The 12,981-nt window shown below is 43.9% G+C and overlaps 1 protein-coding gene across 2 annotated transcripts in view; it reads left to right on the top strand.

Moving 5' to 3' along the window:
- Window positions 1-12,055, top strand: part of LOC6584521 (homeobox protein vnd) — a 25,810-nt gene extending 13,755 nt beyond the window's left edge. The window contains exons 1-3 of one of the 2 annotated variants that reach the window (XM_002010140.4): window positions 3,099-3,669; window positions 5,691-6,370; window positions 10,520-12,055. In XM_002010140.4, the coding sequence (XP_002010176.2) occupies window positions 3,155-3,669; window positions 5,691-6,370; window positions 10,520-11,445 (2,121 nt within the window). In that variant the 5' untranslated portion in view covers window positions 3,099-3,154 and the 3' untranslated portion in view covers window positions 11,446-12,055. Of the gene's footprint in view, window positions 1-3,098; window positions 3,670-5,690; window positions 6,371-10,519 lie in introns of those variants that run through there. The other variant, XM_032732532.2, reaches the window with a different exon arrangement.
- The last annotated feature ends 926 nt before the right edge of the window (window positions 12,056-12,981 follow it).

The following is a 12,981-nucleotide window of genomic DNA, read 5'->3' as shown; positions in this document are numbered from 1 at the left end:
TGGCTTTGCTTATGAAATCGTATCGCATCGAATCAAATGTGCCGACTCTTTGCTCAAGTGCCTGGCAAGTCGTCACGATTACATGGAACAACAATCGGTTCAATAAGAACTCATATGTGCATAATCTCATATAATATGAAATGCTATATAATCACATAATAATAACCGAAGTAATAATCAAAGGAGATAAATGAAATTTCACTCGGATCCCTCAACTAAAAATGCATTATATATTATTATGCAAGATATATTTGTAAGAGAAACAGTTTTAGTTGAACACATTTTACTCAAATTCTTAAAGTTTAGTTTAATAATTCATATTTTTTATTATTATTTTTTTTTTTAATATATTTATTATTTAAAAAAAAAAAAAAAAAACATTTTTACGCATATATATTAATTTTTTTTTTTTCAATTTAAATATTCAACTATCATTAAAATGGCTGGCCTATCGTGCACTTACAAATACAATCCTAGCGTACTGTTGATATTATTGTACCAGTACTTTTCATATATTTTGAGCATGGAATGCCCGTGTCTTAAGTTCTATTTTTGCTAACTAAATAAAACTATTCTGGTTTATAACTAGACCAACTCCTCTTGAAATTAAGGAGACCAAATTGTTTTTTTTTTTTTCCTGAAATATATAAAAAAATAAATTTCAAAAATTCTTCTTCAGTATTTAAATACGTCTAACTTAGAAAAAAGTAGCATATACAATACAATATATACAATTTTATATTTATTGATTACAGTCCTTTCATATACATAATTTAACATTTCAAAGTCAAAACTAGACGCAAATTAAATTTGGAGTCTGGATTAGATTGCGAAGAATCAATTAAAATGAAATGAAACTGATAATCGAGTTGATGTTATTTTCAGAAATCTAGTTTGCCAGATTGGGTTTTTGTTGTAGTGATCAATGAATCGGCTTGACCTTAAACTTTATTCCTAATATTCAAATTAGATATAGTTTTGCTATTATAATAAATAATTAACTGCGCTCGATATATCTATAATATATTTAGATTTAGTTTTTTTTATATGATTGTGTGATGAAATATCTAATTCTAAGGATTATCAAGGTTTATCGAACAACAGCAGTTAGAGAGATTTGTGTAGCTTGAAAAAATGTGTTTTTTTCTTTTCGTCTTTGATAATAATATTAGATATTTAATATATTGATTTATTATTTGCATAGTTGAAAAATCAGATTTCCTATATAATTGAGTTTCTCTCATCGTACGAATTATAGCTTAACTGAACTAGGGTCTATATACTTCAAATCAAATCTAAACAAAATGAAGTACCCAAAGGTATTCGCAGTTCTGAGGATAAACAACTCATATATCTCGATATTTATTATATAATACGACATATGTATATTTATAAAATATACTATACTATGCATATAATATTTATATAATTCCACTATTCAGACTCTTTGCCTTTCCTCTCGACCCGTTTTGATTTTGATCAACTCTCCAGCAATATTCAGCATAATTTAAACTTAGTTTCTGTTCGAGAAGCGAGCTCCCTGCATGGCGTCAGTTGATGAGCTGTTGGCAGTGCCTTAATCAGATGCCAGTTGTGGCAAGAGTAAGAGCGTACGAAGGGCATCTCCGCTCAACTCCGAGACAATGATGTCCCATAGACGCAGGCACGCATACACAAGTAGTTGGCCGGCTGGGCTAGGAGCTGGTCGGCTGTTCGGCTGGAGGAACGGCGATAATGATAAATACAATATAATGACACGGCAATTGTTGACAACATCAAGTGCTGGACAGGGCGAAAAGTCGCCAGCCAGTCAGCCAATCAGTCCGTCAGTCGGTCAGTTCGTCAGCTCGTCAGTCTGCCAAGCTCATGAATGAAAGAGGTCCAGAGCGGGGCGTCAGAGTGCGCTGGGATGCGGCGAGCTGTCTGACTGGCTGGCTGCCTCAGCCTCAGGCTCAGACTCTGCCTCTGTCTAAAGGGCCGATACTCGAACGGCACAATGGCAGCTCTCTACACACACACACACACACACACGCACACACACATACACATGGACAGCGAGGGCATAGAGAGGCGGCTCAAGTGGGCACTCGTCGTCGTCGGCTGGCTGTTGCGAGCGAGTGCGAGCGAGATGGCAGCCCTACACACGTATAGGCTGGCCTTGTTTGGCGCAAGGATGCGCGCTCAACAACAAATGGTGGTGGTTGTTGTTGCTGCTGCCGCCGCCTCTATTGCTGGTGGTTGAATGAGCCACTCACATAGTTGCTGCTGCCGCTGCTGCTGCTGCTGCTGCTGCTGCTGCTGCCGCTGCTGCCGACGTAGTATCCTTGTTGAAAAGGACATGAGAAGCCACTTAGTAAAAATGCGACGAACGCGCCGCGACTAAACAACAGCCAGAAGAGAGACTCTCTATGTGTGCGAGTGTGTGTGTGTGTGTCTGTGTGAGGCTATATACCCAATGGTGGATGGATGCACCATATACAAAGCATACGTACGTACGTGTGTGTGTTCGTGTCTGTCTCACTGACTATATGTGTGTGTGTGTGTGTGTGTAGTTTTTGGTACTTTTGCGCCGTTGGCTGCTTGGACTCGTGTCGAGTTCTTGATGTCTCGTTAGTTGTTGATGACACTTCAGTTTGGAATGTTTAGAGTGCGGCTGACAACGCAAACCGAACTCGAGTCGACAACAAGATCGAAATCAGTCTGACTAGGCAGCTCGAGCTGAATCTCCAACCGAAATCGCATCTAATCAAAGCCAAAATCAAAACTCTAAATGTTTCATGCAAATGCAAACTAAATCGAAATTCGAATCGAGATCGAAACCGGAATCGAAATCGAAATCGCAGTGAATCCGCCTTGCCACTTATTATGATAACGTGCGGTGCTCGCAAAGCTCTGGCCAAGTGTTGAGATTGTGTTTGGCTGTACTAGACAATCCCTTGGGGATTTATCTACGCATTTCGTTTTCATATTTTTTTTTGCACGTGTGACACTTGTGAATTTGTACGGCCGCAAAGTGGCGGAGAAACGCAAAGGTACGCCGTCGCCGACGCCGCCGCCGGCGCAGCAGCGGCGCAAATCGGGCAACGCAACGCCGCCAACGGCCGCGCCACCCGCACCACCGGCGCCCCCAACGACGCCCACAACGGCCACCGACATGACCACGTCGCACAGCCAGCCGGCCAACGTGGAGCGGACGCCCGCCAAGCAGCACAAGGAGCGCACCGCGGAGACGACCAACAGCAGCGGCAACAGCAGCGGCCTGGGCAGCGCCGGCAGCCTGCCCGCCTCGCCGCAGAGCGCGGCGACCGTTAGCCCCGGCACGCCCACAACGCCCAAGCGGCCGCTGCGCACGTCGACGCCCTCGCTGGAGCGGGCGGCGAAGATCATCAGCAGCACCGCCAGCACCACGGTGCCCACGACGACGACGCCAACGGGCGGCGCCACTCTGACGGCCGCCGAGCACTTGCGCATTCCAACGGGCGCGGCGGCCTTCAGCGGCTTCCCCGGGCTGCACAGCATGAGCAGCCTGATGGTGCCCTCGTCGGCGGCGGTGGCAGCGGCTGCCGCAGCGCCCTTCCTGCCCTGGTCGCCCATTCTCCTGCCGCCCTGGAGCCACGCCCTGCTGCCCGCTGCCTTCTATCCGGCGGCGCTGCGCAACGCTTTGCCTGGGTAAGCCGAACTGACGAGCGGAAGAGATCTTGCTTGACTAGCACGCTCTCTTTCTCTTTATCCTTCTCCTTCTATTGCTGTCTCTTTCGCGCTGAGCTTTTCATGAAAGCTCAATCACTTCACTATTGGACTTTTAAGCATGCGTTGGGTATGGAATTCACTTGAGATTATTTGAGTCAAGTCATAGGAGTTTCCTCTTTCTCTTCCTTCTCTATTGCTATCTCTTTTACTCTGAGCTTTGCTCTTGGTAGTTGCTGAATTGAGGAGTTCGATCAGTTGACTAAAAGGGACTTTTAAGCCTACATCTGCTTGACTGTTGTTGATCTTAGTTCCAGGAATCTTTCAATCAGAGCTTTGCGCGCTTGAGTTGCTGAATTGAAGGTGTCGAGCCGAGCATCTATGGTATATGGGATCTACTTTACTCTACTTAACTGTTTTTGGTCAACTTGTAATAACTTTTTACTTTGGTTAACTTTAAGCTGTACTTAAGCCTTAAGCTCAAGCCTATATAATGTCATTTGGGCAGAGAACCAGAAAAACTCTTAGCTTCTCTAAGATATCTACATATTCCATCTCTCTCTATATATACATCCACCTACATTTGCATATCAAGCCTCCATTTATAATATAATTCGCATCTAGACTAAATATCAACTCATTATAGTAGGATCGATTGAGCAATCCATTGAACGATCTATTGAACGATCCATTGAACGATCTATTGAACAATCCATTGAACGATCTCTTCAAAAACTTGGCTTCAAGTGAATTGCAACTGAGATTAAGTAATTTGAATATATTTCTGATATTCTAGATTCCTTACAGTCTCATAGTCTATAGCCCCTGTCTGTGTTATTTTATGCCCCCTGTTCGGCTAATGAACTGCGCCCACACTAATCCCGCTCGGCCGTAACGAGCTTTGCCGGCAATCCAATCAAGTCACTAACTGCCAAACATTGAACAAATCTGTGGGTTAGGGCACTTGCCCGCTGGCTAGCAAATTACCCAAATCCTGAAGCGAACCGCTTCGAGCTGACCACGTAATTCCCCCCGAGCCGATCCGCAGATTTGCTGGGCTGGTGCATGCTCAACTGTGCTCAAGGCCCAGGGCCGAGCGCTGCTCAAGTGCTTGGCCTGTTCGGGCTGGCTTAGAAATTCCCATAGGTGAGTTGCAGGGAAACCCCAACCGGGCAACATGTGTGCAACAGACAACGCGGCAAATGACGACGACGATGACGACGGCAGCGGCGTCACACTGTCTGGCCGAAGGTTGGGACGACTGCCGAAGGGAATTCCGCTCAGACATGCGGGGAATGCCCCGCTGATGATGGTCCTGATGGACCTGAGCGCGTGGGAATTTCGCGCGCACATTTGGGAAAATTCGGCTGTGGAAAAACCGGAAGCAAGAGCGCTTTTTACTTGCGCCAACATGTGGCCGGCAAATAGTTAGCCCGGCCGGGCTGGCCTAGCCTGCAGGTTGAGGTTCAGGTGAACCCGATGCCAGGTAGCAGCAGCAACGGCAGCAGCAGCATCGGCAGAGGATTTGCGTTTAATTGTTGATGGTATTAGTGGAAAATCAAATTTGCATTAGCCCTGGCTTAGCCTCGAACTAAGACGCTGACTGAAAACTGGGCCTGTGGCCGATCCAAGTCCGAGTGCGAGCCCAGACTCGCTCGGTGCTAGGTGTCAATAATCCAGCGATTTGGCTGCACTTAATCAAAGTTAATTCCCAGCAAGTGTGAAAATTTGAGCGACGAGTCGCAGCTCAGTGCAATTTCGCTCGCCCTGGCCCTGGCCCTGGCCCTGGCCGAAGTCAGTGTGCGGCAGGTAGAGGCCGTGCGCACAGGTAGATCCCTAGGTAGTGTGACGAACTGTGACCCGACCAATTTGTTGGCCATTGTGTTTATCTTCCTGTCCGTTCATTCATGAGCAGTGAAAGACACCGGATGTCGGATGTGGATGTGGCGGCAAGTGTTGAATCGACAATCGAGACTGTATTGCTCTTGTTCTCTCCTTTGCAGCCTCTTCGATGCCAAGGTGCCGTCGTCGCAGCGCTCCGGCTTTCATATATCCGACATACTCAATCTGGATGGCTCTGAGCTGAAGAGTGCCGCAGCAGCGGCGGCAGCGGCCGCGCACCACAGCACCCACAGCCACAGTCACAGTCATAGCACCCACAGCGGCGAACTGGGCGCTGAGCCGAGCAATGGGCATGGCCATCCGACGCCCACGGCTCTGTCGCCCACGCCCAACTCAGCGCTGCCACCGGCGCCGCCCAGCAACCCGGATGAGCATGTGACGCCCGCAGCGCACGGCGATCACCAGACCACGGATCACTCGGCCCAGCACCACCTCCAACAGCAACAGCAGCAGCAGCAGCACCACCAGCACCTCCAGCACCACCAGCAGCAGCAGCAGCTCCACCATCCGCATCTGCACCATCAGCCGCATCATCCAGTCGCCCCGCTGCCCTTGTCGCACCACCAGAGCGCGGGCGGCGCCCAGCCGCCCATGCCCCACATGGGCGCCCACGCCAACGCCGCCTCCGCCCAGGCCGCTGCCCATCTGCTGGCCGCCGGCCAGTATCTGCCAAAGAACTTCGCCAGCAGCTTCGACGAGATGTCCTCGTACCACCACATGGCCCAGACAATGCTCACCCACTCGGGGCGCAGTGCGTGGATCAAGGAGAACGAGCTATATGGTAAGTCTTTAAATAATCCAAATAGAATATATTTTAGACTAGGATTAAATGCAGACATTTACTTTGAGTATTGAGGAAGTAAACTCCTTGACTAAAGTCCAGCTATATATTTTATATCGTATTATAAAATATATTTTTGTAATTTCTCTCTCTCTTATTCCGTTGAGCTCACTGAAAATGTTAGCTAATGGATTCTGTAAAACATCTTGTGAGGGTTAGAAGCAGAGTTGATCTGATATATAGTTATATTTAGAGTCTCTTATCGGATCTTATCGAGTGCTGACATCCATTACGTCTATTATTTTATTTTCCCAGTCGAACAGCCCCATTTAAAGCATTCCCATATGATACGGCCGTATAACATAGATTTACGGCTGCAAAGACCTTTATTGGGCATTAAAAGGCATAAGGACTTTGGTATAAATCTAAATATATAAAAGGTCAACTATATTCTATTGCGCAATATTTTTATTTAATTTCAATAGGTTAAATTTCGCCTTAAAATGTAATAAACATATGTACTTCAATAGAATATAGTTGGCCTTTATTATAATATATACAAAATAAGAAAGATACCCATACTATACTATACTATACATATATACATTTTTTACTTTTTTTTTTTTTTTTATCTTACATTTTTATGCAACACATATATGTTATATATAAATTCGTATAACTCAAAGCACTTCATACATTGATAAACATTTTTGCTTGTTCACCAGACATACACCGATCTAACTGATCTTTATATAGTATATACAATACATATAGTATCAGCCCATTCTTCATTTGTCCGCCGTTTAACTGTCTGCTATTCTAAGCTCACCAGTTATGCCTTCCCATAACAGAGTTATTTTACAATATCCGATATATATCGATCAGTCTATAAGTCTACAAACATTTAAAGCCTAGACTTAAAACTTTCAAATAATTTGTTGTCACGTTAAATGTTTGAATATTTCTCAATCATCTTCAAGAAGTTCTACATATGGATAGACTCAAGTCATAAATATCTCATGAAATAGCTAAGCATGAAAAGGTTTTCCCAGCTGCAGTTAGACATGCGCTCGGCTACCGGAGTTACACTATATCCATAGAGTTAACAGGGCAGTGTCAGAAGCAGAGTCAGGGGAAGCAGCAGGAGCAGGAGCAGGAGCAGGAGCAGGGGATATTTGAGAGTGAACGCCTAATAATATTGTTCAATAATTGCCTCACAAAAGGCAGCTGTGTTTGCATATCTACGGGCGCAGTTTGTGTGTCGAGGGCTAGTCGAGGGCTAACCCTTGGCTGTGGCCATGCCACGCCCCATTGGGCAGACGCCTTCGGCTTTGCATGGAGTGCAGTTAGCTGGGATATGATGTGTCGATTCAGGTGCTTGAAATGCGAAGTGGCCGTGCGGTCGGAACCACCCCGTTGCCAGGCCTATGCCCAGGCCCAGGCCCAGAGCCGAGTCGAAACCCCCGACTGAACTGTGGCCCAAACATAATCTTGACTAATAGTTTGTATGCGCTTCACACTTGAGGATTAATTTTGTTATTTTTATTTTTCGCTTTTCGTTTTTTTATTCTTTTTTTTTTATTTTTCGTTTTGTTCATATGTCGCCGTCGCTGTCGCCGTTGCCCTTACCGTCCCCTGCCGCGTTGTTGTCGCGGACACAACACTGTTCAGTCATTCCTTTCGTATAAGCCTGGAAATTTATGGCACGCACTTCCGTTTCGTCCTTTTTCGCTTTTGCACGGCCTTTCCTTGTTTTATTATACCAATTTCATTTTTTTCCTTTTGTCTTTTCGTTGATATGGTGCTCAGCTACAAATTATAATTGTTGCCTGTTTGCTGTTTTTTTCTCTCTAATTTTTTTTTTTTTTTTTTTTTTTTTTGGAAATTTCACAGCTGTAAGTCGAGTCGTTTTGATTATATTAAGTTATTAATTTGTTGAGTTGTCATGGTGAGGACGAGTCTCGAGCTGGACGGGAGCGGGAACCGAGAGAGGGTCTGGGCCGGTTTAGACGGCCCTCCTCCTGCTCCTCCAAGTTCTGTTTAGTCAATTGTGACGGAATGCGCAATGCAAGCCAAACTTGAGATGGTCTTTAATGCGAGGATCGCACACAAAGGCTGAAGCCAAATGCCTCTGGCCAATAAATCAAGGCAATTGTATTGGCTATATCAAAAGTGGGCGTTGGGCAATAGCGGAAGATAGGGAGCCGGATGCAGGATGCGGCACACAGAAGTCAGGGGCAGGGCCAGGGCCAGGGGTAGGGGCAGCGGCGGCCATTAGGAGGCAGCGCTGTTTGAGGTTTGGCTTTTGTGTCGCATCCCATTGTCTCCCAGTTGCAGACCTTAATGTATTTTCATTAGCATTTGGTTATGTATTCTCTTCCTCTTCCTCTTCCAAGCTCCCTCTCTCGCTCGCACTCGCTGGCAGCACAGCACAAACAATGACAACAGCAAAAATAATAAAAGAATGAAAAGATCGCACACAAACAGTCATCGCAAAAGGCAACACTGCGAAGGTCAGAAGGCAGACGAGCAATTGCCCTAAAAGGTGTAACTCCGCAGGGTTGCCTCTGTCTCTGCCGCTGCCCCTGTCTCTGACTCTGCCTCTGCCTCTGCCTCTGGCTCTGTCTCTGCCGTCAGCCCAGTCAACCAGGTAGCATCCGATCGATCGAGCCTAGTCAATGGCCCGCTCCTTCTAATTGACGTTATTAGTTGTACCCTCTCCCTGCTCTCCGCTCTGCGGTGTTCGTGGTTCGAGTCAGGGTCGCTTGCATCTGCACTGCCACCCCTCATCCCTCATCCCTCCAACTCTCTAGCTGCAGCCTAATCCAATTGTACGACTCGTTGGCGGTTCTGCTCTTTACCCACTGCCAATTTCTGCCTGCTCATGTCCACTGGGTGTGTGCCTGCGTGTGTTTGGTGTGTGTGTGTGTGTTTGCATTAATTTTTCTAAATTGTTGACAAATTGACTCTACAACTAGACTGAGCAGAGTCGGGCGCTAGATAAATACAGACTGTGAGCCACAGCCCTAGTTGTTGCTTAGTCTGCTTTCAAATTTCTTGTTCAACATTTTTGCTGTTTCATATGTGGAAGATATCCTATATATATATAAATATAAATATATATATTCTTATGCATATATAAAGCAAACTTTAACTTTAGTTTTTGTCCTGGTAGTGCTCTTTAGATGTGTTTCTTAGTATGGATTGCTCATCTCTCATATTTTTGCCAATGAAATTTTAATTCAGCAGATTCGTTATTATGTAGCAAATAAATAATAGTTGATCTATGTTTTCCAGTCATTTTTTTATGCAGATAGTCGAGAATTAAAGTTAGTTTCAAATTTTGACAAGTCGTCGGAAGTTAATACAGTCCTGTCTCGATTATTTGAATTCCGCTAAATAGAAAATCGCGATAAATCGAAAAAAAAACTCCATCCTTTTGAATAAAATTCGTTCTCAATAATTCTCGATAATTTGAATTTTTGTGTAAGTCGAAAAAAACTGATTCCCTTGCCATTTCGAATGATCGGGACTCTACTGTACCTACTTATCTTTCGATATTGATTTTCTATATAAACTATATATATACGGGCAGCGTTCTGACTGATTTAAGTTAGCTGAAATCAAATTTCAATTTGAACAAGAATAAAAAGCTCCTAACATAAGAACTCGAATGAACTTTAACTTGAGTGACATTGAAAATATTCAACACTAACGTATTATATAAAGAAATAAAAAATAAAATAAATAAAATGATAAATAAATAAAGAATAAAATAAAAAGAAATATGGTCCAGTGAACTTTTTACTAATTTTAACATTTAATTTTGTAAAATATACGAATATAAATTATATTAGTAAGGCTGTTGTTATTACAATATATATGGGGAATATAAGCTCTTTTCCCAGTGTTTGTTATTTCTGATGCTCCTGATCATTATTATCATCATCAACCAGACATATCGATAGCATATTTAGGTGTCATATACATATATCATACGTCATCAGATGATCATGACGATCATAAATCAGTTTGCTTATGGTATATAGTATAATATAGTATTATCAACAACACTATTTCATTTCAATTGATATTGATATATTAACTAATTCACACTCTTGCCCCCCTGCTCGCTCTCTCTCTCATCAGGTACTCAACAGCCGGCCAGTCCGGATAGCACCTCACCAGTGACCTCCGAGGTCTCCTACACATACATTGGCTCCAATTGCCAGACCTCGCCCGCCCTCTCTGGCGACTACAAGAGCTACAGTCGCTCGGCGGACAGCGACGCGCTCTCTGTGGGCGATGCGCTGCATACGCTGCATGGCAGCGCTGCAGCCGGTGGCACATCAGCGGCGCATGCGTTACACAACAACAACAACAATAATAACAATAATAATAACAACAACAACAACAATGACAATAGTCTGAAGCACGATGGAGGCGCCGGCAGCGGCAGCAACCACGACGACAGTCTGAACGAGGACGGCATCGAGGAGGACATCGACGATGTGGACGACGCGGACGGCAGCGGCGGCGGCGGCGTCAATGCCGACGGCATGCCGAACAAGAAGCGCAAGCGACGCGTTCTATTCACCAAGGCGCAGACGTACGAGCTGGAGCGACGATTCCGGCAGCAGCGCTACCTGAGCGCGCCGGAGCGCGAGCACCTGGCCAGCTTGATACGGCTGACGCCGACGCAGGTGAAGATCTGGTTCCAGAACCATCGCTACAAGACCAAGCGGGCGCAGAACGAGAAGGGCTACGAGCACACGGGCATGATACATGGCAACGCCATCCATCCGCATCATCCGTCGGCGCTGCCCTCGCCCCGGCGCGTCGCTGTGCCCGTGCTGGTGCGCAACGGCAAGCCCTGCCTGGGCGATGGCTCCAAGCTGGCCCAGGACTGTGTCAGCACGGCGACGGCCATGCAGAATGCCGCCGCCCATCACCTGGTGGCGCTGAACGGCGCCGCTGCCTATCAGCATGCGGCTGCTGCCGCCGCTGCCGGCCTACACGCCCACGCCCACGCGCACGCCCATCCCCACGCGCAGCGAACCGCCTGGTGGTCCTAATATTGCTAGCTGCCTGGGTTCGAGTAGGTGGCCGACCTGGATGGCAGCGCCCAACTGACTCTGCCGACTCGAATACTGGACAATAAGCGCGAGCTGAGCTGCGTCGATCGGGCATTCGAACGAACAAAGAGACAAAAAACAACAACAACAACAAAAACAAACGGAAATTTGGTGCAATAATAAATAAAGAGCCGCGAGTGGTTGCCGTTGCCCATCGGCCATCAGCGAACCACCCAGACTAGTCTTGGCCAGTGCTCTACGCCAAGCCACGATTGTTGCTGCAGTGTTGCCAGTGACAACAACAACAACAACAACAACAGCAACAACAAACGCAACAGCAACAACAGATATCATTCGTGTAATAAACAAGAAGAAGAAGAGAAACATTTTTTTCCCTCAGCTCTAAAGCTGTGGGCCATTTAGTCGTAGTCATTTTTTTTTTACACAATTTTTTTTTTTTTTTTTGCACAAGAGTCGTTAATATGAATAGAAAGAAAAAAGAAAAAAAACAAAAAACAAAGAAACGTTAGTTAAAGTAAGCAATTTTTTTCGCCTAGCATTAGTTAAATGTAATAAATAATTTTATTCAAATAGAAAATATGCGCAAAATTAAACACAAAAAAAAAAAAATAAAAAAAACATTGTTTTGTAAATAAATAATATATATAACATATAAAATATAAACAAATTAAATATATATACATATATAAAATTCAACTAACGGGACAGCTAATAGTTATAATCGTGTATATATACATATATATATATATATATATATATATATATATATATATATATATATATATATATATATATATATATATATATATATATAATATATGTATTGCTACAATAATGAAGTAGTGTCCGATTCGTAGGCGTAATTCCATTTGTTTATAAAGAACACATAAACATAGAAGAGGTCCAGGCGAGATCCTAACTGTAACATATAATTCTAAAAATTCAAATATAATCAAATTTCTTTTTTTTTTTTTTTAGTGCATAAATAACTAAATAGAAGAAAAATGCAAACTCTTTGAATTTATAGCGCGTAACGAATTCATTAATGTTAACACAAACTTCATCAAACTTAACAAATGTATTTGTAATATAAACAGAAAATAAAAGAAAATTTCCAAAATATATATATATTCGTGTTTCTATATGAATTGCTTATAGAGTGCTTTATTTACATGCAGTCAAAATCTGAGTGAATATAAAAAAAAATATTCGAGATTAACATTGTTTATTTTTTAGCTGATGTATATGGAATTCGACGGCTATCTATTTAGATATTGTCCCCTACAATGTTAATTCAATGTAGTCGCTAGCAGAAATTTTCCATGATTTGTGATCTTATTCAGCTTCTCCTTTAATGCCATCATTATCTGCTCCATTGCAGCTGAGCATCGCCATTTCATAGGGAACAAGAAAAATCCAGAGTGGCGCAGATCTGAATATCTATTTTCAATCTATGAAAATCTGAAATTAGCATTAAACATAATTGAACATTTTTGCAAACAAAATTAAATACAA

This window comes from Drosophila mojavensis, unplaced genomic scaffold (assembly GCF_018153725.1).
Source record: "Drosophila mojavensis isolate 15081-1352.22 unplaced genomic scaffold, ASM1815372v1 contig_136, whole genome shotgun sequence".
Classification (NCBI taxonomy): domain Eukaryota; kingdom Metazoa; phylum Arthropoda; class Insecta; order Diptera; family Drosophilidae; genus Drosophila; species Drosophila mojavensis.
Note: the sequence above shows the minus strand (reverse complement) of the source record. Positions and strands in the feature narration are given on the sequence as shown.